Source organism: Chionomys nivalis, chromosome 21, assembly GCF_950005125.1.
Source record: "Chionomys nivalis chromosome 21, mChiNiv1.1, whole genome shotgun sequence".
NCBI lineage: Eukaryota > Metazoa > Chordata > Mammalia > Rodentia > Cricetidae > Chionomys > Chionomys nivalis.
Genome location: NC_080106.1, coordinates 34987723 through 35014956, shown reverse-complemented (window position 1 = coordinate 35014956; position 27234 = coordinate 34987723). Strand labels below are relative to the sequence as shown.

General features: G+C 37.5%; 1 protein-coding gene across 8 annotated transcripts in view; it reads left to right on the top strand.

Moving 5' to 3' along the window:
• The window catches only part of Chd9 (chromodomain helicase DNA binding protein 9), a 216184-nt gene extending 190035 nt beyond the window's left edge, over positions 1–26149 (top strand). For 5 of the 8 annotated variants that reach the window (XM_057754378.1, XM_057754376.1, XM_057754377.1 and 2 more), the window contains 10 exons: positions 1970–2172; positions 6444–7334; positions 8065–8225; positions 9176–9448; positions 10277–10445; positions 13390–13529; positions 13971–14165; positions 16831–16959; positions 19816–19920; positions 22726–26149. In XM_057754378.1, coding sequence (XP_057610361.1) covers positions 1970–2172; positions 6444–7334; positions 8065–8225; positions 9176–9448; positions 10277–10445; positions 13390–13529; positions 13971–14165; positions 16831–16959; positions 19816–19920; positions 22726–23595 — 3136 coding nt within the window. In that variant the 3' untranslated portion in view covers positions 23596–26149. The remainder of the gene's footprint in view (positions 1–1969; positions 2173–6443; positions 7335–8064; positions 8226–9175; positions 9449–10276; positions 10446–13389; positions 13530–13970; positions 14166–16830; positions 16960–19815; positions 19921–22725) is intronic. The other 3 variants (XM_057754381.1, XM_057754383.1, XM_057754379.1) reach the window with 2 other exon arrangements.
• The last annotated feature ends 1085 nt before the right edge of the window (positions 26150–27234 follow it).

The window sequence follows — 27234 nt, the reverse complement described above, 5'->3', positions numbered from 1 at the left end:
TAACTTTACTACAATTTCCTCAGCCAAAAATGCCCTAATTAATTTTAGTTCCCCAATTTATGTTGTCTGTTACCTGAAATATTCTTCTTCTTATCCTCTAGTCCATAACACATCCCATCTTTCAGAGATAAGCACATGGCCTATGTGGTATGTTTTCAGGTTAGATCAAAGCATTTTCCACTTTTCTGTGCTCATAGAGCACTTGCCTAACTAAACTGCCATTACCTCAGTAGTACACAAGAAACTGTGGTGACATACTTTTATGGGTCTTGTTCTAGGTTGTAATTTTTGTAATGATAATCACTATCATTTTTGTTGGTTATTTCTGTCCTGGATTAATATTTAATACTAGCCGGGCGGTGGTGGCGCACGCCTTTAATCCCAGCACTCGGGAGGCAGAGGCAAGCGGATCTCTGGGAGTTCGAGGCCAGCCTGGTCTACAAGAGCTAGTTCCAGGACAGGCTCCAAAGCTACAGAGAAACCCTGTCTCGAAAAACCAAAAACTATATATATATATATATATATATATATATATATATATATATATACTAATATTTAATACATCCTTCATTTTACAGTATATTCTTTGCACCCAAGTCTATAATTCATGACTCAGTAGTTTCTCAGGCTATATTTTATATCATAGTTATATTAACCTATTTTTTACATGTGTATAAGTGCTTTGCCTGCATATATATGTATGTGTGTGTGTGTGTGTGTGTGTTTGTGTGTGTTTGCCATGTGTGTGTCTGGTGTCCACAGAGGTCAGAAGGGGGCATCAGATCCCTTGGAACTGAAATTTCAGATGATTATAAACTACCATGTTGGTGCTGGGAACTAAACCTGGGTCCTCTGGAAGAGCAAGTGCTCTTAACTTTGGCGTCATCTCCCCAGCTCCCCACATTAATCTTCTTAATGTAGTTTTTTACATGGGTTCTGAGAATCGAACTCAGGTTGATCTGTTATGATCATTAATGTATGACTATGATAAAAATGAGCCATTAACATTTTACAGAAGCTTTTACAGTTGTCTTCTTTATTTAACACAATGATTCAAGAGTTAAGCAAGGAGACTAGTGTGCAAACAGATTCTGTAGTATGGAGATCCCTGACCTCTCTCAATGGCAGAAGCACTCGTCTGAAAAGAGATTACATTTAGCCAGGCATTTAGAGCTTTTATAATTAGATCCCAGCTCTTCTTTGCTCTGTTCTCAATATAAGTTGTATTGTTATAAATCTGGAATACTTATCAGCCCCCAACGTGAAGTGCAGAATACTCCCTGTTTTGCTTATTCTGTGCCTCTCCCTCCACCCAAATTGTAGCCTGGTCCCCTCTTACTCTCCAGTGTGCCACTCACCTGTGATGCATTTATGATTCTTCTTACATTATTTTATTGATATGTGTGTGGGGGTGTGTATATGTGTGTACATACTCGTGTGTAGGCCTTAGGATAGCTTGTACGAGTGTCTTCTTTTTTTCTGCCATCTGTGTCCTAGGGATCAGACTCAGGTCAGCATACTTAGTGGCAAGCACTGTTATCCACTGAGCCATCTTGCTGGCACATTGATGCTTTTCTTGATCACTCAAGTCTGAAGTGAGCCTCCTTTCTTCTTTGCCCTCCTGAAATTCTTTCTATAACTCTTACAATAATACATAGTATTTCATACTGCAGATGTATCTTTGTCATTTTATTTAAGAACAAGGTCATATAATTTTATCTTCCATGCATGTTTTCTCATTTAGTTAATATATAGAAGCAATGTCTAAAGGAAGAGAGCAGTATATATCAATAGAGTTATGAATGGATGAGTCAATTAGAATTTTGAAATTATTTTGAAGGCTAAAATCTGAATTTAATCTTGTAAAGTATTAGGTACTACAAGTGTTTTAAGGCTGTGTTAGCAGTCTTTATTTTCACTATTAATATTTTAGTGACGTGAATTTTTTTCTTAATCTGGTTCACTATAGATGGACAAGGAGAGAAGAAGCTGACTTTTATAGAGTTGTGTCTACATTTGGAGTAGTTTTTGACCCTGACAGAGGCCAATTTGATTGGACAAAATTCAGAGCCATGGCTAGGCTACACAAGAAAACCGATAACAGTTTGGAGAAGTATTTGTATGCGTTCATGTCCATGTGTCGGAGGGTTTGTCGTCTTCCTTCCAAAGAAGGTATGTATAAGGTTTTTTCCCCTTGTGTAAGTCAAATAAACAAAATTATCAAAATTTGGAAATTTCTAAGTGTTTAGAACTGTAAATTATATTGTGAAAGACCATTGTTCCTTGAACCTGTTACTACACTGATAAAATGAGATAAAACGATACACACCAAATTTTAAGAAAATAACTTGTTTAATCCTAGCACTATATAGTCAAAGGCAGGTGGATCTCTGAGTTCAAGGTTAGCATGGTCTACATTGTAAGTTCCAGGTCAGCCAGGGCTATGTAGAGAGGCCCTGTGTCAAACAAAACCAAAATAAATAAATAACTTGTGTTAGCACTATTCCCTTTTAGTCACCCACTACCTCTGGCTCTTACAGCCTTCCCAGTTCTTAGATGGAACAGCACATTAAGACCTACACAATCTCAACATGGATAGGGAGCAGGCCATCTCATTCCTAGCCAAGGAGCTTTGAACAATTTATAGAGTTTTCTTTAAGGGTGTAGCCCTGATAGATCTTCCTTACACCTGTGACTGGCCACACATCTAAGAGCATAAGGGCAGTACAAACTGTATTTTATGTGCTTTAGGAACACAAAATTGAGTGGGTATGGAAACAAGTGTAGTTCTGGAAGAATTTTGAGTAAGTATGATCATAATACATTGTATGAAATTCTCAAAATGAATTAAAAATGCAGAAATGACATGTGTTTAACAATAGCTTTATAATAAGGAGAAGAGGAAAGGTTAAAGGATCGGTTTTTTAATGTAAACAAAAATAGCATGTTTTAAGTCCCTCTTATAAAACTTTGAAAGGGATTATTTACCTAATAACTTGCAGACAACGAAGCCCCCATTTTTAAGATGTTTTAAAGAATTTTGGTAGGATCATCTAAAGAAGATGGCACGTGAGCTAGCTGACTCTTCAGCTAAGGTGCTCTTCTGGGATGACTCTCCTGTTAGGCCCAGAGAAAGCACTTGTTGCCATTGGTCAGCACTTCTTTCAGCATATACCATGCCGTGTGCAGTCCTTCTGCTCTTTTCCTGTGTTTGTTGTGTTCACATGGGCCCAATATGTGTGGGAGTTGCTTTTCTTCTCCACCAAGTATGTTCTTTGGGATTAAATTCATGTCATCAGGTTTGTTAACAATACTCTTTCCCACTGATAGTTCTTACATACCCTCTGTTTTTGTTGTCATTGCTGTGTGTGTGTGTTTGTGTGTTTATGTTTGTGCGTGTTTTGTTTTGTCTTGTCTTGTTTTGTTTTGTTTTGTTTTGAGACAGGCTCTCACTTGGTAGTCTTTGATGGCCTGGAACTTACTTTGTAGCCCTTAAACTCAGAGACCCATCTGCCTCTGCCTCCCAGGTGCTGGAATCAAAGGTGTGTATCTACCCTATTCTTTATTGCCCTCTATTCTTTATTGATTATGATTAATAACTGTTAAGTCCAGTAGTTGTTTCACAGTAAAAACATAAGTAGCTTGCTAAAACTCCTGAAAATCCGGTTTCTGTTTTTACTTTTATTTCCTAATATATTTATTGTCAGTTTGCCAAATAATGTAGCAAATATCTTAATTACCCAGTGTCAGGAAAATCCGGGTAGTTTCAGTCTGCTTTACTTTTATGGCTAACACAATGTAAGTACTAAATAAATAGTTATTATTCTATGTTGTTCAGGAGATAATAACAAAGAAAACCAATTGCGGACATTCAGTACAAATACAGTTTAGCCTCCCAGATATGCTAGCTGACTTGGAAATAGACTTGTAATCCAGACTTTTCTTGGCTCACAGTCCCCCTGCCTCTTTTCCCAGTACTAGGATTATACGCATCACTACCACACTTGGCCTTTACTGATGTACATTTGTTTTCTAGGACACCCTTGTGGTACTTGAGTGTCTTCATTGTTCCTCATCATAATGGACCTTAATATCTTTGAAAGTATCATCAGTCATTTTGCCATATTTCCTTCTGTTTGGATTTCAGTTTTCATATGATTGGATTGATTGTGTTCATTTTGGCAAGAGTACCACAGAATGATGTTGTATCACTTTCTTTTCTATTTTCTTTTCTTTTCTTTTTTTTGGGGGGGGGCAGTTCTCCAACTTTGAGATTCAGTAGGTTAGTTCTCATCCGCATTGACTGTAGATTTTTGAATGTGGTAACAGGCACGTAAGTTACCAATGTGTAGAGTTTGTTTGGTGAGTCCTCATCCTCATTACGTTTTCTGAACAAACATACCCAGATACGATATGGAACATTCCTTATTCCTTTGGCCCAGAGGGCTTTATTGAGCCTGGTATCAATCTGCACATCTGGAGTCCCCATCTCCTTCATGGCAAATTTCCGGATTTCTTTTTTTTTTTTTTTTTTAAATATTTATTTATTTATTATGTATACAATATTCTGTCTGTGTGTATGCCTGCAGGCCAGAAGAGGGCACCAGACCTCCTTACAGATGGTTGTGAGCCACCATGTGGTTGCTGGGAATTGAACTCAGGACCTTTGGAAGAGCAAGCAATGCTCTTAACCTCTGAGCCATCTCTCCAGCCCCCCGGATTTCTTTAAGTGCCCTAGGAGCACGCTTCTTGAAGCCCATGCCATGGATGCGCTTGTGAATGTTGATGGTATATTCTCGGGTCACCACCTCGTTGATGGCAGAACGGCCCTTCTTCTCACCACCCATCTTTGCGGGAGCCATTCTGCCGGGCCCAGGCTCTCTTTTCTATTTTTTTGAAACAAGGTCTCAATATATAGACCATGCCAGCCTCCATCTCAGAGATCCTCCTGCCTTTGCCTCCCCAGTGCTGCAATTAAAGCTGTGTGTCTCCATGCCCAGTTTGTTGTATCTTTTGTATAATATTTAATAATGCCATGAGGGTTGTGCTGTCAGAACAGTATTCATGTGAATCATTTGGACAGGGTAGTTTATGATGTTTTTCTACTTTATCTTTTCCCATGTAATTAACAATAAGGAGTCTCACAAACCCTGTTTCTGCTCAGACTTTCAAAAATCTGTTTGATGGACTGGAGAGTTGACTCAGTGGTTGAGAGCACTGGCTGCTCATGCAGAGGACTCGGGTTTGATTTCCAGCACCCACATAGCAGCCAACAATGGAAACCCATCTCTTTAGCTTCCTGTGGCAGCAAGCACACACATAGCTGCACACATGGTTGCATACATGGTGCAGGCAAAAAAGTTCATACACAATAAAGTATAAATAAATAACCCCAAAAATGAATCTATTGGTTTTAGTGCCTGCTATATATTCAGTCTTGTCTGCGGTGGTTTTTCTGTGTAGTCCAACTGTAAGGTAGAATGCTTCTTCATCTGAATTCATTTACAGGATATAAACTATAACCCACTCTATATTTGCCCAAATCTTATCTCTGTCTGTCTGTCTGTCTGTCTGTCTGTCTGTCTGTCTGTCTGTCTATCTATCTATCTATCTATTTTTAGTTTTTCAAGACAGGGTTTTTGTGTAGCCCTATAGGTTGATCCCTGCCTTCTTATAATAAGACATTTTAAAAGTGATTTTCAAGAGCCATTAACCAGATTCGCAAAGAAAGGACCTCATAAAAGCAAATATACTGTGAACTAATGCTGAAGCTGAACTCCCTGTCCCTGGTAACTTGTGTGATATTTGGCTGATAGATGATGTATCCCTCAAGCATTAAAAATCCCCTTGTCCCTGGGCATGGTGGCACACGCTAGAGGGAAAGGCAGGTGGATCTGGTAAGTTTGAGGCCCTGTCTTAGAAAAACAAACAAAAATCTCTTTCTAACCTAAGTTCTATTATACATTATGAGATATGCCAGTTTACATTTATTTATTGGGTATCACTGAACCGCTCTAATTATATTTATAAGTAAACTTAGAGGTTTTGTTTGTTTTTTGTTTTTCAAAAAAGACAGGATTTCTCTGTGTAACAGTCCTGGCTGTCCTGAAACTTGTTCTGTAGACCAGGCCTCGAAATCACAGAGATCCACCTGCCTATGCATCCCAGGGATTAAAGGTGTACACCACCATTGCCATGCAAGAATTGTTTTAAAAGCAAATTCTTCTTTATGGTAACATACTTCTGAAGTAATTATGTGTTACTCATTTAAAAATATAGATATCTTATGTTTCATGAGTTTCATAATTAAAAAAACATTTTGCATATTTGTAATTTTAGAAATTATAATGATATTATATAGAGATATATTTTTAAAGTTGCCTTATGTTAAATCTCCCATAAAACATTTTTGAATTAGTATTTTGATCCTTGTTTCAATATAGAATTGGTGGATCCAAATATATTTATTCAACCAATCACAGAAGAGCGTGCTTCTAGAACTTTATATCGCATTGAACTTCTAAGAAAAGTACGGGAACAGGCCCTTCGACACCCACAGTTGTTTGAACGCTTGAAGCTTTGTCATCCAAATCCAGACTTACCTATCTGGTGGGAATGTGGCCTTCATGATAGGGATTTGCTTATTGGTGCTGCCAAACATGGAGTAAGTCGGACAGACTATCATATTCTGCGTGATCCCGAACTCTCGTTTATGGCAGCTCAAAGGAACTACAGTCAGAGTAAGGTGGCTCATTCAAGGACTTGCACCCCACTTTTGCAGCAATACCAAGTAGCACTTTCTGCTTCTCCTCTTACCTCTTTGCCTAGACTGCTAGAAGCTAAAGGTACTCTCCTAGAGGATATGAAAGCTAAAAACGAAAACCTTAAGGAAGAGCCACAGTCTTCTGAAGAAGAATCTATGTCTTCTGTAGAAACAAGGACACGAGTTCAATCTGAGCCTGTAAGTCCAAAGAACGGTGTTTTATCACAGGCTACTGGAGACCAGAAATCTGGTGGGAAAAGCGAAACAAACAGACGCATGGTCGCAGCAAGAACAGAGCCCCTAACTCCAAACCCAGCTTCTAAGAAACAGGGAGTCCACAAAAGAGGGTCCGAATCCAGTTCTGAGTCAGACTCTGATTCTGAGCGCTCATCGTGTTCTTCCAGGTCTTCCTCTTCTTCCTCCTCCTCTTGCTCACACTCTCCATCAGGCTCTAGTTCTTCTTCATCCTCGTCTTGTTCTTCAGCATCCTCTTCCTCTTCCTCCTCCTCCTCATCATCATCTTCATCATCATCCGAAGAAAGTGACAGTGAAGAAGAAGTCCAAAAGCGAGGTACATGCATAATTTTGTTATTTTATGAGTTTTTCAAATGAAAGTGTATGGAGCTTGATTTAAATAACTGAAGCATGCACAAAGTTGTAAGCTTAAATGTTTATGCTTATAAAGTTTCTTAGAAAAGTATGATTGAGATAGCTCAATAAAATCAATTAAAATTTTTTTAAAAAAGAAAAGAATGATTGAGGAAACTAGAGTTAGTTACATAATTCCTATTCTGTATTCAAGGCATTGCTAAATAGAGGAGTTTGAAGTCTTACATAGTCGCTTGCATTCTTTGTGATTGTGAGAATAAGTTTATTAATGAACAAATAAAGGATGTTTATAGCTACTACCAAGAATCTTAGATTAAAAAGACAAACAAGAATATCCTAGGTTGTACTTGGCATCTACAGTCAGTAGAAGGAAATTCTCTCAGCCAAGTATTGCCGGGTGGTCCTTTTCTTCAGGTGTCTTTGCAGCAGTCCAACAGTTAAGGTACAAGTCAGCATGAAGCTTTTTCAGGAACCTCTCTGGTATAAAGGGTCTCATCTTCTACTGGAGCTGAGTCCCTCGTCACAGTTCTCTAGGCATAACTTTTAGGGTTTCTATAAGCAACATGTCCAGCTCTAAGGGTTACCTTACATAGAGAATTGTGGAATATTTAAGAAATGACATAAGATTGTAAAAGTATGCATAAAATTGCTTTATGTGGATTTTAAAAGGTGATTATAATTGTCCTCATTAGAAGGTACCCCTCATGTGAAAGCCTATGATGAAGAAAGTGTTGCATCATTGAGCACTACCCAGGATGAGACCCAGGATAGTTTCCAGGCAAACAATGGAACACCAGAGTCTGCTTACTTATTACAAGGTGGCTATATGCTGGCAGCCTCATATTGGCCAAAGGTAAATGAATAAGTTACAGTTGACATAGGTCATTTTTAAATTTTTCTGAATAGTTTTGATGGGTAAACATTCTTTTGTTTTGTCTTTTTTTTTTTTCTTCTGCTTCCTGAATTCTGGAATTAAAGGCGTGCACCACCACATCTGACCTAATGGCAAATACTCTTATATGAAAAAAATTGGTCATTGTAAATTTATGATGACACATTGGCATTTGCATCAAAAGTATAAATTATTACTGCCTATTAAATGAGTTATATGTATATGCTTCTCAGTGTAACTTTGGAGTATTTAGAATGACAAACTGTGAATGCCTTTTATAGTTTTAAACTACCAAAAGGTTTGTTTTAAAATAGGTACATTCAGTGATAAAAGCAGCTATGATGAATTACCATAATCCCCATATGTGACTGGACCAGTACAGGGCATCTTTAGGAATGAGGCTGGAAAGTGGAAGATTCTGTTCTCTTTCTATATTTCTAAGTTGCTTTTTCTTTTTCAATAATGCATCCCTGTATTATATTTGTTGTTACAAAGAAAAAAGAGGGCCACAGATGTAGCTTCACTAATAGATTATGTGCCTAGCATGCAAAGACTCTGGTTTAACTGGGTCCTGTGGCACACATCTATATTATATTTCTATAATTGGATCTATTAGAGGGTGGAAAGAAGAGGATCAGAAGTTCAGGGTCATCTTGGGCTATTTAGTGTGTTCAAGGCCAGACTTTGTTGTAGGAGTATCTTTGTGGTATAATGCTTTTGATTTCACCAAAGGGAATTTTTACTTGAATAATTTACAGAATTATAATACATATGAGAATATATACATAAATATGTACATACTACACACAGTGTTATACCTAGTTTAAGTCATCAAAACTCTTAGATTATTTGATTTCCAAAGATCTGACCTAATTACTGAAAGTATGCCTTGATGTTACCTGCTTTTCTAGGATCGGGTAATGATCAACCGCTTGGACAGTATTTGTCAAACAGTCCTGAAAGGGAAGTGGCCTTCAGCTAGAAGAAGTTATGATACTAACATGGTGGCATCTTTCTATACCACAAAACTACTGGATAGCCCCGGAGCAGCTACAGAATATAGCGAGCCCAGTGTACCTACGCCCCCAGCTGTTGCTGTCAAAGAAGAGCATGAACAGTCAACACAGATGTCAAAGGTGAAGAAGCATGTACGCGAAAAGGAGTTTACAGTGAAAATCAAAGACGTATGTGTATTTTTATTGCCCTAGGACCTGGTTGCGATTGCGGTGTGCAGCATGCTTTTCCTGCAGATGGCTGCCTGCTCTTACTCTTCCTTCCTTCATGTACTTGTTCTATGGTATTTGGATTGTCTCTCTTCTGATATCTAGGTTCTTCAAGTTGAATCCCATTAAAGGGCTTTTCATTAAATATGTTTCTCTCCTGAGTATAGTTTTGCTGAACAAGATGTTTCTTAAAAAAATGTGACAATTTCTGTTCTGGTCTTTTTTATATATTTATGTTGGTATACCAGTGTACTTTTCCCTCTTAAACACTTAGTGTGCCCTAATATTAATAATGCTTATTTTAATATGATCTTTGAAACTTAATTATTTGCTATCTAAAATATGGGTGAGATTTAATGTGGAGGAGACACATGTAACCCTAGCATCTTAAAGACTGAGAAAGGAGCAGGAAGAAATTGAGGGCAACCAGAGGGCACACAATAAGACCATATTTCATACAGAAAAAAATGCATACGTGTATATATGTGTACTTGTGGATGATGTCCTATAAAAGTGTCGTGAATAATGTACCTAGAGATACCTGTCTAAAACTGACAGTGTTACAATTATCATGCGCTTCTCACATGAAAATCTTCGGTTTATATTTATTATAGAAAAGATTAATGTGATTTTCTTGTATTGATTTGTAAACAGGAAAACCTCAATAGTGTATCAGGGATTTTGCCTTCACTCTTTCTAAAAAATATTTTTCTTGATATCCTACAGTACAGTTTTTCTTAACATTTCCTGTCTTAATAATTGTTTTGGTTTGCTTGTTTGTTTTAATAGGAAGGTGGGTTGAAGTTGACATTTCAGAAGCAGGGGCTTGCCCAGAAAAGACCATTTGATGGTGAAGATGGTGCCCTGGGCCAGCAGCAGTACCTGACTCGACTTCGGGAGCTCCAGAGTGCTTCAGAGACAAGCCTTGTTAATTTTCCAAAATCTATGCCAGCGTCAGGTAAATATGCAAATAGTAACTTTTTATTAACAAGATATTCCTTGTCATTTACAGATCTTTTTTATAGACTTTTAAAATAAAAATTTATTTTTTCTTTAGTGTTAGGGACCTCCTTAACATCTAAAGTAGTCAGCATAATACCGACTCTTATTAATTACTGGGACATGTATATAGTGTGTGTGTGCATGTGTATGCACATGCATGCGCGCACTGGAGATCAAACTCAGGACTTTGTGTATGCTTAGTCTCTTTACCACTGCACTGCATCACCAACCAACCCTATTGGAACTTTAACATGACATTTTGAATCATAGCAGTTTGGTTTGAGAGGTTTACATATTTGGATAGAGATACCATTTTTTTCAAGTAGGTTTTAACAGATAAAAGTTAGAGTAGCATTTGGTGAGGTAGGATATTTGTGCTTCCAACAGTGCTTTAAGTCACATGGTAATGGTTGTTGGTAGAAGACTGCCTATGTCTTCAGGGCAGATCAAAGCATTTTGGAAACAATTACCATATTAATATTTTTCTCTTGAGTTTTTATTTCTTTTAACCTTGTGGCAACTTGCATCAACACATTTACTAAATACATCATTTATGCCGTGTGTTGTATGTTCTTTGAACAATGAAGAATGCATTGGATGGGCTGGAGAGATGGTTCAGTAGTTAAGAGCACTTGTTCTTACAGAAAACCTGGCTCACAATTGTCTATAACTCCAGTTCTAGGGTGATTCCTGCACCCTTTTCTGACCTCCACAGGCACCAAACATGCAAATGTTTAACACACATATGTACAGGCAAAACAATGTACTTGTAAAATTAAAATGAATAACTAAAAATATTTTAAATGCACTCAACAATGTTTTTGTCTTGTTTGACCTCCCTCTACCTGTGTTCTTCTTTAATTGTCAAGAATTAAGAATGTTTAAGATCAGTTGAGTCTCAGCAGTGTTCATCACCTATGCTTAGCCCCAGAAATACTTATTTTAGTTGAAGAAAATGAATGGGTTGAATTTTCTTTCTACCTCTATTTCAGAAGGACTCTACTTTAGTAGGAACTAAGTCTGGTTGCCACGTATTACTTGGAAGCATCTCAAAACTGTTACTGTGTATGAGCATAGTGTATGGGACGCCTACAGTTTGGGAATTGATTGCTGTTCTCAGCTGATGCTATTTCTACCTTTTAAACTATGGACTAGCTTGGCGTCACTGGCACCAGTTTTGTCTCCAGTGGATTCATTAGCCATTCAGTGTAATTTTCTAGTTACTAGTTGTCAAACATGTCAGGCTTGCAGTTGAAGGGCTGAGGCTTTAACTTGGTGGATGAAGTGTTTGCCATATAATGAACCTGAAGGTCGGCATGAAGATCCCTGGCCACTCGTAAAGACTAGGCAAGTGTGGTAGGCCACCTTAATCCCCGTGCTTATTAGCCAGCCAACAGGGGCTCCTTGGGGCAAGGTGGCTAGCTGAACTAGACAAATCAGTGACCTCTGGATTCACTGAGAAACCCTGTCTCATTAAATAAAGTGGGGAGCAATTGAGGAAGAGATGCCATGGCAATCTGTGGCCTACACACACACATGCACATATGTATGCACACATGTGCATCCCTATCTACCACATTCTATACATGGAATGTAAGTTTCCCGAATATGCTTTACAGTGATAGTTTGTAGTTAAGGAGCTCTTTTTTTCCTCAATAAAACATGAGGACAAATGGAGGTCAGCTGTGGACTCTCATGCGCACCCTGCATGGGTTTACTGTCCCCGATCTTACCCTGAAAGCTCTAAGATACTGCTAGTACTTAGATCATGTGAAGGTTTCAATGGTATTGCAGCTGAAGATTGTCCAGCTTTACCCGAGTAATTCTTTGTGCATAGTAATTATATATAAAATATTATATATTATATAGCAAGTATACTTTATGTAGTTATTGTTATTATGTTTCTTTTTGTATTGTAAAAAAAGAATATAAATATAGAGCCTAAAGGGATATCTCAGTGGTTAAGAGTGCACATAGCTCTTGCAGAGCATTTATTTCAGGCAGCCACATCAGGCAGCCACAAATGCCTTAACTTCAGCTCCGGGGCTTCAGTGCCCATCCGCTTCTGAGCTCATCAGGGACCTGCACTTATATGTATACATCCACACACAAACACAGACACATGCAAATAATTTAAAATTAATGATTTTTTTTTTTTTTTTTTTTTTTTTTTTTTTTGCTTTTTCGAGACAGGGTTTCTCTGTGGATTTTTGGGGCCTGTCCTGGAACTAGCTCTTGTAGACCAGGCTGGTCTCGAACTCACAGAGATCCGCCTGCCTCTGCCTCCCAAGTGCTGGGATTAAAGGCGTGTGCCACCACCGCCCGGCTGAAATTCTAAAGAATATAATAATAGTGATATGTATAATAGTAATGATCACACTAGTTTTAAAACTGTATTAAAACCATGCTCAAATTTCAAGTATTATTTTTAGTTCTCTGTAGTTATCTCAGTATTTTATATAATACATTTTGATGATTGCAAATGTGAAATCTGCTTCTCTTTTTCTTCTTGGACTTTTTGGAAGTCAATTAGCATTAATAATTTTGAGCCCTCTCATTGTCTGTAAAATGAAGTGGAAGGAGAAAGAGATGTCACATTGTTCTGGTGAATTAAGTAAAACAATATACAAAGTGTTCAGTTAAGAGTTTACTACAAATCAGATAAGGATGCCCATAATCCCCAGATGCAGGTGGCTAAAACCAGGAGGACTGAGGTTGGGAGGCTAGTGTGAGCTACTGAATGAGAGATCTAGATTAAAAATTTCTAAGAGAAATTAGCATATTTTTAATTCAGGAACTTCTTAGTTTGGGGTATAAAAGAACAAATTTCATCTACATTTAGAAAAGTTGTAATGTTCCATTTATTTTCAGTTACTATTTTGCATTTTTAATTTGACTAGGTACTTCTATTCAGTCAACCCTTGGTGCCAATGGAGTGATATTAGACAACCAGCCTATAGTGAAGAAAAGACGAGGAAGGAGGAAGAATGTAGAAGGTGCTGACATTCTCTTTTTGAACAGAAATAAGCCACCTAATCATGTAAGTAAAACTATTTTAAAATTATCCTTAAGTCTGAAATTCAGTCCTAATAAGTATACAATTGCTGTTTTATATTTTTTAATAACTTAAATAAGGAAATTAGTTTGCCATACTTTCAAATTTGATCTTAATAGAATTTAATGATGACCAAAAGCCATAAAAAATTTAAGTTTAAAAGACTTGGCAGAATTTAGACACTGCTTTCTTCTTGTTTACAAAAGAAGGGCTGTTGAATATGGGAGCACTTGTGTGAGCCCAGTATTCAGTGTGCACAGGGAAGAAGACCACTGTCAGTTTCGGGGCAGTCAGGAATGCATAACATGGCCCGGGGTGTGTGTGACAGTTACTCTGTTGAACCAGAATTAGAGTAATAAAGCATGGAAATAAAAATGTTATTTGATTTTTTTCTGCAGTTTTACTTTAGCTTTAACCACCTCATAGATTTCCACAGGGATAAATCCAGCACTATCCTATACTCAGCCTCAGAGAATTCCTGATACAGAAAGTCCAGTTCCAGTTATTAATCTCAAAGATGGGACAAGGCTTGCTGGAGATGATGCACCGAAGAGAAAGGACCTGGACAGATGGCTTAAGGAGCACCCGGGTTATGTGGAAGACTTGGGAGCTTTTATTCCAGTAAGTACATTTTAAATCTTGATACATTTTGTTTCTTTGATTCATCATACCTTTAATAATAGAAGTACAAATTCTCATCCATTTGTCCTAAATATGTGTTTTGCCTAAGTTTAGGAAAATTATTAGAAAGAAATAATTACCATGTTTCCCAAATTATAATTCTGTGTTCCTTTCCTTTTTGCCTTTAATAAATACTTAATTATAAAATCACTTCAGGTCAGATATGGTGGCACACACCTGTAATACCATTGCTCAAAAAGAATTTTAAGTTCAAAGCTGTTCTTGTTTAATAAACAAACAAACAAACAAACTTCTGATGTAAAGCACTTTATCATACCCAATAAAGGTTGTGGTGGTATAAAACTTCTAACCCTTTGTTCTCAACAAGTTTATTTTACAGTAGTAATAAATACAAAGTAATCTAAATGTTGAAATAATGTTTGCCTACCAATACACTTAATGCTTTACATCCATTATCTCATTTAGCATAACCTTATTCTGATAATATTGTTAAAATTTTTTATTTATTTTATTTTTAGTTTTTTTTGGAGACAGGGTTTCTCTGTGTAACAGCCTTGGCTGACATGGAATGCTCTTTGTAGACTAGGCTGGCCTCAAACTCACAGAATTCCGCCTGCCTCTGCCTCCCAAGTGCTGGGATTAAAGGCGTGCACCACCAACACAGTTTATTCTTTTAATCTATGATTTTAAAATATTTAAAATTTGAAAACTTTACATGCAATGTGAAAGCGAGTGTGATTTTTACTATTTTATTAACAAAATAAAGTTACTTTTGTTGTTTTTTCATATAAAGCAACTAGATAATCTCTAGTCTTTAGAATGTTCTTTATATTTACAATAGACATTTTAATCCAGTATTTCTGTCTTATTACCAAGCAACAACCTAGTAATCTAAAACAGAAAGCCTTAGTCTGGTATTTTAGGTGCCTTTCATTTCCCTAGTTGTACAACAGTTCCCACAAATTCTCAATCTTCCCTTTAATTTCTTTCCATTTTATTATCAAATACTTCAGTAATCATGTGAATAGTGGTTTTCACTATAACTACACCAGGCTATGAAAATGGATGGTGCAATTATGAAACCTATGAATTCATAACATGTTAGAAAATAACATTCTTTTATTCAACAGACATAATTATATTGTGTGACACTACTAAGTACTGGTTATAATTTCAGTAACTAAAAGGCATAGTCCTTACCCATGTGATACTGCCTAGCCTCCAAAGGGTTTCCATATCTTTTTCTTAAAATTACAAGTGAGTTTTTATTAGCTTTTTCTGTAGTTAAATATTTCTAAGGTGACCTTAGAATGTAACAGAGATGGAGTTTGCTCAAAGTGCCATGAACAGAAAGATTAGAACAATTGACTGCCTAGGTAGAGTAAAATATATGAAGAAAATAAGAAAGTTGAATAGTAAGTGAGAAGACTCCTTTAGCATAAGAGGAAGGTATTCCAGGTATGGTAGAATAACAGTGGAAAGCATTAAAGGATTGTATGCATTTGGGCATATTCACAAAATAGTGACTGATCAGAGAGGGTCCAGAGTATGGCAGAGAACAAGGGGAGTAACTGTAAAATAAGCTCAGGCTGAGGTGAGACTATTAGGCCCAGCCAAAGAGTTTGAGCGATTAATTTCTTGGAATTTTATGATTGATTGGAAATAGTTCCAAACATAAAAGCCTTCCTTGTATACAATTGAAGAGACAAATTTAATATAGTTTTCATTTTTTATTGCCAGATATAAGGGTTTGGATTTTTTGTTTACTTATTGTTTTGTTTTGAGATAGTGTCTTTCTGTATAGCCTTGGCTGTCCTGAATCTTGCTCTATAGGCTGTCTGCCTGCCTTTGCCTTCCTAGTGCTGAGACTAAAGGTGTGTACCACCACACTCAGCCTGCTTTTTGATCTATCTTTTTTACTTCATCGCTAAGTGACTTCGAAAAAAATAACCTCTCTATGTCTTATTGTGTACTATAAAAAATACCTTTATTATTGTGAGGGTTACATGAGAAGAAAAATAAGAGATTAAAAGAAATGAAAGTCTTTAGCAAAATCATGAATTGCTGTAGCAGTGCTTGGTGGCATACACCTGTACTCTGAGTGTATGAGTCAGAGGCAAGAGGGTTACCAATTCAAGCACACCCTTGGTTCAGAATGAGATCAGGTCAACCTGAGCTACATGAGACCCTGCCTCAAAAACAAACAAACAAACAATCGTAGCACAGAGGAAGCCTAAGGAATTTCTCCTGGAATTTACTAGATGAGAAATTCATCAAATGAAAATAACAAGCTGTTCCAGAGGAAACTGTTCCATTAGCACCAGTGACCTTCCAGGTGTCAGGTGTCGCTCTAGGTTTTCTATGGCCTTTAAGGAAGAGCTGGCAGAGTCTCACTGCTAGTATCATGCTTTCATGTAGAACCCATGATAGTGATCGTCATAGTGGCCTTGAGTACATTTTCAAATATAAAATCTAAAAAAATGTAAAACTTAATTAAAATATTTAAAGTTTAAAATTTTCAGCTGACTAGAGAATAAGAGCTTTCACCTCATGTAGGGCTAAGTTCCTTGGTCAGCTCACATGCGTCATTCTGATAGTGTTTAACAGAGCCACAAGCTTCAAAGTGTTTCTTGGTGTGTTTTAGAGAGTGCAGCTTCATGAGGGGAGACCCAAACAGAAAAGGCATCGGTGCCGAAACCCAAATAAATTGGATGTCAACAGTCTCACTGGAGAGGAACGTGTGCAGCTCATTAACAGAAGGAATGCAAGAAAGGTAGCTATGTCTCTTGTTAACCCTCTCACACTGATTCACATTTAAAGAAACTTGTTGCATTATGCATTTTTTTTCTAACAGTCTAGAGGATGGGTTGAACCTAGCACATTTGTGGGAAAAGACATGCATGATAATTTTTGTTTGGTCTAATATCAAATCCTGCATTATTGATGAAGCTAAGCCATTCCCCAGATCTGGCCAAGCGATGGTGTGTGTGGTCGTGCAGTGTACAAGGACATTACATCTCAGGCAATGGTTCTTTTCAGGGCATAGTTTTGTTCCCCCAGGGAAGAACATTTGTTGCTGTCTGGACACAGGTTTGGTAGCCACACTCAGCATAGTGGGGGAGGGGCAAGAAGGGAACAAATGCTACTTTCCTCTACAAGGAAGAGGCCATACATCTTGCATACCTGAAGTACCAACCTAAATATCTTATGCTAAAAAATGAGAACCTACTCAAAGGTGACATCCTTTACATTATCATAAGAAATTTACTGTATCTTTATCAATGTATTTTTTTGTCAGATAGCTCAAGTTAATATTGTTCTCTCAAGTGTCAAGTGGGCATTTTATATAATTTCCTGAAAGATGGAAATAAAATGTTTCAAAACTTACTTTATAGGTGAATGGAACTTCTATGCTTAGTTTGTGCTGACTATTCATAAATTATTAATATTTAGGCCTTTTTGTGTTCAGATACTGTTAACTTTGGTAGGCCTACCAAATAATTATTTCTAGTGACATTTTCACACATGTATATCACTGTACTGTGCCCATTCACCTCCCTTGTTCAGCTTAGCCAGTTTTAAGGAGAAGGAATGTTTTTTGTTGTTTTTTTTCATTTGTTAAGTTTAAGACTAAACGTGTGTGTGTGTGTGTGTGTGTGTGTGTGTGTGTGTGTGTTGTATACAAAGGTCAAAGAACAACATGTTCTTTCAGTTCTCTCCTTCCACCATGGAAGTCCTGGGGGTGGCTGTCAGATTGGGCAGCAAACACCTTTTTATACTTGGCCATGTCTCTGGCAGTTAATATTCTAAATGTTCATGTTGTAAACTTTCTGGAATCCTATTCATTTCGATTTGTAGTGTTCTCTATTGTCTAAGATATCAGGTTTGGTTGTTGAATTTCTAAGGATCCACTTAATTTTAGGGGAGGACGTTTTATTATGCTGTGTTATGTTTTGTTTTATTTAAAACAGGCTGACCTAGAACTCACTTTGTTGGCTGAACTGGCCTCAAACTCAGGGTATTCTTTCTTCATTAGCCTTCTGGAGATTGAGTTACAGGTTATAAATTCACTTTACCCAGAAGCTTAATAAAGAGCAGTGTCCAACAGAAATCGCAGAGACTAAAAAATATAAGGAACATTAGATGAGAATGGTTATAGGTATGGGTGATATGCTGACTATGATAAATGAATATACATCCTATCAAGACAAGATATATATATCAGTTAGGGATACATCCAGCGGTAGAATGCTTATGTAGCATTCACAGTCCCTAGTACCACTCAAGAAAAAAAGATGTAATGCATGTGTTTTTAAAGGGGGTATAGAAGAAGGAACTGCTCAAATACCTTTTAGATGGCAAAGAGACATTAAATTGGTACGTCAATATCATTGATCTAAATACTATTGATTTAAGTCTTGATTTTATTATATAAAAATATTTACAATTTAATAGTATATAATTTAGTTAATATGCATAATGAGTAAATAAAAGCATGGAATTCTAAGGCCGAGGTTTGACTCCTAACTCTTGACATTATTAGATGGCTTTTAGAAGCTAACGGTAACTTCTCTGATTCTCGGGTCCTTCATTTTGAAAATAGAAATAGAATCAAAAAGATGTTCTGAGAACTCAAATGAAATATACATGCAGTGCTCTTAGTCCAGTATTTGACATAGACTTAGTAAACAAGATAATATTGTAAGACACTTGAATCATCTCATTTTATCCTCATCAGACACTTTGAAGGAAATATTATTTGAAGGAAATATTATTGCCACCCCATTTTGTAGATCACAAAAGAAACTCAAAGAAATTCACTGATTTACCTGAGTTTCCATACTTGGGGAATCTGAGTCCAAAGGATTTACTTTAAGGAAGACTAGGCTACCTGTCTTGCCTTTTAAGTGCACCGTAAAGAGTAGTTCATTTTCTGCTTCAGTTATTCCACCTAAAAAATTTAAGATTGACATTTCTATTTCAGTTCATTCCTGTTGCTGTGACAGGTACTGTGACCAAAAAGCAACTGAGAGAAGGAAAAGTTTCCCTTTGTAGGTTCATCATCAGTTGAAGTTAAGGCAGGAACTCAAACGAGAATGTGAAGACAGGGTGCTTGCTATTCCACAGAGCTATCCCTACCAAGGAGCCCACACTCAACGAACTACAACAGAAATTATGACGGAATGCTTTTGATGCTTTAGTTCTTGCTTGATTACTAACGTGGAGGCTCATGCTCAGCTTGTTATTTTACACAGTTCCAGCTCACCTATCTAGGGAATGGTGCCACCTACAGTGGGCTGGACCCTCCCACATTAATTAGCAGTCAAGACAGTCCTTCCATGGACAGGCCCATAAGCCAGTATGATCTAAGCAGTACTTCAATGAGATTTTCTTTGTCAATAATTCTAGGTTGTGTCTCTCAAATTGACAGTTAAAGTTAACCAGAGGACAAAAGTTAATGTGTTTATATAGTATTTCCTAGATTGGAGTGATCCTTTCTTATGTAATTATGCAAATTGTTGAAGGTTGTTCAAAAATACATGTTTTAAAGAAATTCTATATCAGAAATCAAATAATTCCATACTTAGTTGTGTTAGCTGCTTTACTATCTCTGTTTGTTTGTTTACAGGTTGGAGGTGCATTTGCTCCCCCTTTGAAAGATTTATGTAGATTCCTGAAAGAAAATTCAGAATATGGAGTAGCTCCTGAATGGGGAGATGTTGTTAAACAGTCTGTGAGTATCTTACAAATGCACCATTTTAGAAATTAGAGCCACTTGGATTAAACTTTCTTTTCAGAATAAGAATTTCATGAACATGTGTAAATGAAAGTTTTTGTTCCTCCTGGTTCCACAGTCATCCAGTCCCAAAGAAACACACAGAGGCTTATATTAATCATAGACTGTTTAGCCTATTAGCTCAGGAGTATCAACTAGCTCTTACAACTTAAATTATCCCATAATTCTTGTCTGTGTCAGCCACGTGACTTGGTACCTTGCTCAGTGCAGCATTCTCATCTTGCTTCCTCTGCATCACGGTGGCAACTGCATCTCTGCCTTTCCTCTTCCCAGAATTCTCTCAGTCTGGTCACCCCGCCTATACTTCCTGCCTGGCTACTGGACTGGCCAATCAGCGTTTTTATTAAACCAATATGAGTGACAAATCGTTACAGTGTACAAAAAGCGTTATCCCACAGCAAACATGTGACAATAGTTTTTGGTAGTTGATGATAGAATAGAATGCAGAACCTGAGATGCCCCCCCTTTTTTAATTGAAAATATTGTTTGGAGAGTGCCACAAAGAATAACCAAGTAGGTACGCAAAGAATTTATAGATAAAAGCCGGGCGGTGGTGGCGCACGCCTTTAATCCCAGCACTCGGGAGGCAGAGGCAGGCGGATCTCTGTGAGTTCGAGACCAGCCTGGTCTACAAGAGCTAGTTCCAGGACAGGCTCCAATACCACAGAGAAACCCTGTCTCGAAAAAAAAAAAAAGAATTTATAGATAATAATATTCATCATAAACAGGATCTTTGTGGATAGTCCAGATATGAGATTACAGAGCAGCGCCGAGGACTCACAGATTCTGCCAAAGATCAAAGCTGTTCCTCAGCTCTAGGGCTACCTGCGCTCTCAGTTCTCTCTGATGAACAGGATGAATCCTCACAAACTGGTTTTCTAAATTGCTAACAACCTAAATAAACAGTTTTGTGTGTTAAAAAAAAAAAATGTGTCTGAGAAGAATGTCTGAGCTGAGTGGGTGGTGGTTCACGCCTTTAATCCCAGCGCTCTGGAGGCAGTGGCGGGCAAATCTCTGTGAGTTCGGGCCAGCCTGGTCTACAGAGTGAGGAACAGCCAAGGCTATACAGAGAAACACTGGCTTAAAAATACCAAACAAACAAAAAGACTATCTAGTGTCAAAAGAGAAAATATTGGAAATATATTAAGTACCTTTATAGTTTAAGATCTTGGGCTATTAAAGCCTAACTGTATTATTTCTATAGGTGTTCAAATGGAAAAGGCAAGCTATAAAACTAAATTCAGGGTAATTATGTTTTAGTTTTGGAAAGGGGTAGGGATGGTCATAAAGTAAGTATGAAAGCAAATGATGCATTGTACACTCTAAACATTAGTAGTGGTGTGGCTGAGTGGTGCAGAAACTTGGTTTTGTTGCATTTATATTTATTATTATACGTTCTGCAGTGAGCTATAATGCTTTTAAAGAGAAAAGGAAGTTGACCAATTAAAACCAAACAAAAAGTAGTCCCATTAGGTTTCTCCTTAAACTACTGTCTATATCTACATCCCTACAGATTGACCACTAAGCACATGGCTCAAGGTGTGATTGGTTTAAAATACACACTTTTGGGGAAGTTGGAGGCTTAGTTTAGAAAAAATATAACATATCTCAATTTTTATACAATACATAATGCAGTAAAAATATTTGTGTTTTACTTCATTAGCCTGTAGTACTAAAATTTATGTGGTCACTAGAAAATTTTAACTCTGTATGTGGCTTGTGTTACATTTCTCCTGGACAGCGCTGTTGCAGAGGTCATAAAGTAAAACTCCAAAGAATTTCGTACCCTAGAAAATCATAGGAGAATTTCACGAAAGTAGTGCAGATGACCATTTGTCCTATTCTTGGTCACTTTCTATCAGCATGTACCACTGCTGTTCTCAGCCAGATGTTAAGCCCTCATCTTAATTCCTTTTTTTTAACTCCACATCACCAATATGTGATTATATACCAAATATAGAACATGCTCTTTTGAATATAATATAAATTCATAAATCCTCCTGCCTATCATAAACATTTCCAAGTGAGCCGGGCGGTGGTGGCACACACCTTTAATCCCAGCACTCGGGAGGCAGAGGCAGGCGGATCTCTGTGAGTTCGAGACCAGCCTGGTCTACAAGAGCTAGTTCCAGGACAGGATCCAAAGCCACAGAGAAACCCTGTCTCGAAAAACCAAAAAAAAAAAAAACAAAACAAAACATTTCCAAGTGATAGATGTATACCCAAGCGTTAAAGTCCCCATGGTATCCAGATGATAATGAGTATTAATGCATTTTCCCTTTTGAGTATAACTTTTGTGTCTTGGCTGCGTTTACCTTAATCCCAAAGTGACCATCAAGATTGATTTGAAGCATCTCAATTTAACCTCAACCTTTTGTTTCTTTCCCCTGTCCTTCCTGTGTTGCTTTCCACGATCAGAAGGATCTGAGCAAGTGGTAATGTGCAGCAAGAAAGGGTTATGAAAATGCGCTTGATAATGTTTCTTTGGTTCTTAAATTTTCTGTCCTACAAACATAAGCTTTACAGTATAAAGAAAACTAAATGCCTCTTTCATTATGATTTTTTTAAAAAATGGGGGCTAAGGGATAGTTGGTTGAAGCCACAAGTTAAATAAGTTATATCTTTCATAGTTATTTCATATCAATATAGAATAGTTTATGAATAGCTGCCTCTTAATAGGCTATTTGATAAGCTGATTTTATCTTCATGTAGCTGTTATTAATGAATATGTATTTTCTCCAGGGTTTTCTTCCAGAAAGTATGTATGAACGTATTCTCACTGGTCCTGTTGTGAGAGAGGAAGTAAGCAGGCGCGGGAGAAGGCCTAAAAGTGGGATTGCCAAGGCTGCAGCAGCAGCAGCTGCTCCCACCAGCAGTGTGCCAGGCAGTACTTTGTTGGCTAATGGATTGCTTCCAGGTGTGGATCTCACAGCTCTTCAGGCCTTACAACAAAATCTACAGAACCTGCAGTCACTACAAGTGACTGCAGGGTTAATGGGCATGCCTGCTGGCCTTTCTTCTGGAGGAGAAACTAAGAACATGGCTGCTATGCTCCCCATGCTACTGTCAGGAATGGCTGGATTACCAAATCTGCTAGGCATGGGAGGACTTCTGTCAAAGAATGCAGAATCTGAGGCCGAAGAAAAGAAAGGAAATGACTCTAAGGAGCTAGAAGGAAAAAAAGAAAGGACAGAGAGCCAAAGTTCAGAGAATGGAGGAGAAAGCTGTGTGTCGGGGTCTCCTTCAACCTCCTCCACAGCTGCGTTGAGTCCAGCTGCAGCTGCCAAGCCCGTAGCTCTTAACCCACTGTTGTTGTCTAACATACTTTACCCAGGGATGCTGCTCACTCCAGGCCTTAATCTTCATATTCCAACTTTGTCTCAGTCCAATACTTTTGATGTACAGAAAAACAAAAATAGTGACTTAGGTTCATCTAAGTCAGTAGAAATAAAGGAAGAAGATTCCAGAGTTAGAGATCAGGAAGAGAAGGGAGGAACTGAGCCTAGTCCTCTCAATGAAAACAGCACAGATGAGGGTTCAGAGAAAGCTTCTTCCGGGTCTGATAGCACATCATCATCATCTGAGGATTCAGACTCAAGCAATGAAGATTGATTGGGGACTCTGCACTTCATCCTAAACTGATTTTCCCTTTTCTTTAATTACTAACTGTAAATACCCCAGTGTTGAGTGCATCAATAACTTACTGACAGAGCATTTCAGTTGTTTGTTTAGAAGTGCAAACTGCTTTCAGAGACGTTTTGCATGTCTTATTTCTTAAGATCCATAAGTTTCTGAACTCGGATGTACTATCAGATACATACACGTATAAAGTTACAACAAAAGGCATTATAATTTTGTTGGGGGTTAATTTTATGGAAATGATGCTCAATAAGAGTTGTATATTTAATATATTTGCAGTGAACACAGAATACTTTATGCATATTACTGATTTAATTTGAATATAGTTTTACAGCCTCCTTGACACCTATAATTTACAGATCAAAACTCAGCAATAATTTGGGCAGCTAATGAATGTCATGAAAGCTGTAGACTCCACGTCACCACCCATTGCTTTAATTACACGAAAACGCTCTGGTGTTGCGATGCACTGCTCATGTTTCCAATTCAGGTACAAGTATGTTTTAAAGAAGAAATAAGTTTCCCAATCAGCCAATTTATCTGGCTACCTGTTACCTCAGCTGAGTTAGTTTAGGAAGTTTACATTCGTTTCTAATTCTGTACTTGTTTTCAGGGGTTTTTAAACACATCCTATACATCATGTCAATCTGGCAAGGAACATGACTTGCATTTTACTGCGCCTAACTCAGAAATCAGTAAAAATGAAGTCATAAAATAATCTTGTGTCATATGGCTTTGGCACCCTGTACACATACATTAAAACTTTTTGAAGTTTGGCCTCCTATTGCAAATAATTATGTCTCAGATGAATAATGTCTTGTTTCCAGGGTTCAGAAAGGCAAACTCATGAACACCACTGAGAACTTTCAACAGCGCCCTTCACGTAGAAGAAAGTGTTTGTTTGCTTTATTTGTATAGGTTTCTGTTTGTGTCTTATGTCCTGGAAATATTCTGAAATAACAGGTAATAGTAGTCAAGTAATATGCAGATAGTTTGACTTAATTGAGTTTCTAGGAGTAAGAAGACAGCATGTTACCCAGAGTCAGTGTTGGGCCGTCAGTTCGTAGTAAGTGCTGAGCTGCCCACTTTGAAGATGCACTTTGACTGATCTCAAAATGATGTACAAACTATACCTATAAAGTCCAAGGCTTCTGTTCTGTTTCTTACAATCCTTTATCATGTACAATTTGTCTGTTACTTGATTTGTGATATCATTTCTCCTGCTAAAGCTGCTATCATTCTGACACGGTAGAGGTCCAAGGTTTACCTTTATACACATCAGAAACAATTAGAACCTACTTAGACATTCTAAGGAGAGATAAATCTTAGCATTTCCTGGTGTCTAAATAAATCATGGTAAAGTTTGCAAGGTGGTAAATTTCAGAGGAGTAAGTGCCCCAGTTCTCTCCTATAGGAAAATTAACTTCCAGTGTGTTTTAATAGAGCTGTTGTTTGTCATGGACTAAGTGATTGTACTGGGTTTCCCAAGACCTTTACCAGTAAATTATGTTTCTGTATGTAAAAACGTAACCCATTATTAGACAATGTTAAATGTATTTACCAAATTTATATAAGTTCCATTGGGATTGTATTATTAATTTTTTGTATTTTCTCAAAATAGTACCTTGAATTGATAGTTCTTTATGCAATGTCTTAGCAATAGTCACTGTAATGCCCATCCAGGAGCAGTGGGTAGTAATTCCTCATAATGAAAATGATATATTACATACTTAGTGTGTTCCCTTTGCGGTATTGCACTTTTGTTTAACTAGAACACACCTGTGAGATAGCCAAAGTTTTCCAGACAGTTACCTTGGTTTGCCAGTGGAGTGTTTCAGCACCACCCGTATCCCCTCCTTCCTCTAGGTCTACCCACATCGTCTTTGTTCCTGTCTTTCCCAATTAAAAGGAAAAAAATGAGGTTAAAAGAACTTAGATCTTGTCATTAAAATCTAATTTATAGCAAATCTATGAGATAAAGTATTTTCCTAATTATGATCTAATAAATTTGGGTAACATCCTAGTGATTCTCTTTCTATATATAATAAGGCAGTTACCGTTTTCAAAGCATTAAGGCTAATGTTAACTTTAAACATTCTCTTGGGTTTCAAGACATTTCTTTGTAGATGGCTTGGGGGAAAGTTGTTGAGGTGTCAGCTAAGAAAAACAGGCAGATACGGAGATGTAAAGTTAAGGGTAAGAAGAAGAGTCGCCGGAATGACATCGACCCTAACGTTGCAGTGGAAAGGATGTCCCAGTATGTGTCGGTAGTTACTGAGAGACGTGTAGCTGGTGTTGCCTTGTATTTTAGCCGTTGTTTCAGGTTTCATGGTTCAAGTCTTAGTCCAACTTTTCTTTTGGACATTTGCAATATTTACCGGTTGTGTTTTGTGTAGTCTAAATTTGCTTTCTGTAGTTGAGCAAACGTCTTAAAAAGTCATTTGTAATTTATTAAATTACTTTCTATGATGTTCTATAGAGCAAATGGAAGTTTAATTATTTTTTATTAAACATATTCTTTGACTATCCATGATGTCAGCCTCCATACATGACAGTAATTTTTCACTTGAGTTTTATATATAATTTATCTTACTCTAGTTATAAAAGAAACAATAGTTATAAATCTTCAAAAACACTTTAGAAGAAATGTGTACTTTGGAAGAAATGCTTAGAATGTTGGTGGTTGTCTGTTTTTATTAGGCCTTTGCCACCCAGGCTTGTCTCAAACCCAGGGCTCAGTGATATACTAGGGTTTTGAATTTTCTGTATTTATATTTATAATAACATCTTAACTGTCAGATTTTCATTTTCAGTTCATTCTTTGTTCATTCATATTGATGACTGCGTAAAAAGGAAGTAGCTCCTTAAGAGTCTTAAGTGTCAAAAGCCATGTCTAGAGAGTGACCTCCACCCTAATGCCAAACATTGTGTTTCCTTTTCTTCCCCTTGTACCCCTAGAACTTCCAAAAGGACTAAAAAGACAAACCTTGCCTTTTTTTTTTTTTTCCTTTTTTTCTTTATTCCCCCCTGCCCGAAACAGGGTTTCTCTGTGTTGCTCTGGCTGTCCTGGAACTCACTTTGTAGAACTCAAACTCACAGAGCTCCAGATGCCTGTCTCTGCCTCCTGAGTGCTGGTATTAAAGGCTGTGTTCCATCACCACGTGGCTAACCTCGCCTCTTAAAGCTGCTCGTTTTGGAAATCAATAATTAACTCATGGCCATAAGCATTTTTTTCTGACTCATTGCCATTTTTGGCAGAGTGGTTTGGAAACATTTACAAAAACCTCTCTCACTATGGAGATAAAAATGGGGTCTTCCTCTGCTTCATCTAGTTTTCGCCCAGGGGAGCAGTCTCCACGGCTGCAGGCAGAGCTGGCTGAGTTGGGTGTTTTTGAGAAAACACATATTGAGCATATGTGTGTATGAAGTGACATATTTCAGGTTTTGTGAAGAATAGGTAATTGTGAGGAGCACATGACAGAGACAACCGCAGAGGATGCCCTGTAACAGGCAGTGTGGGGTGATTTAAGGACTGCTAGCCAAAGAACGCCCACTGGGACCACAGCTAGGAACCAGGAGAGATGAGGAGCAGTTTGCTTCAGAGCCTCCCTC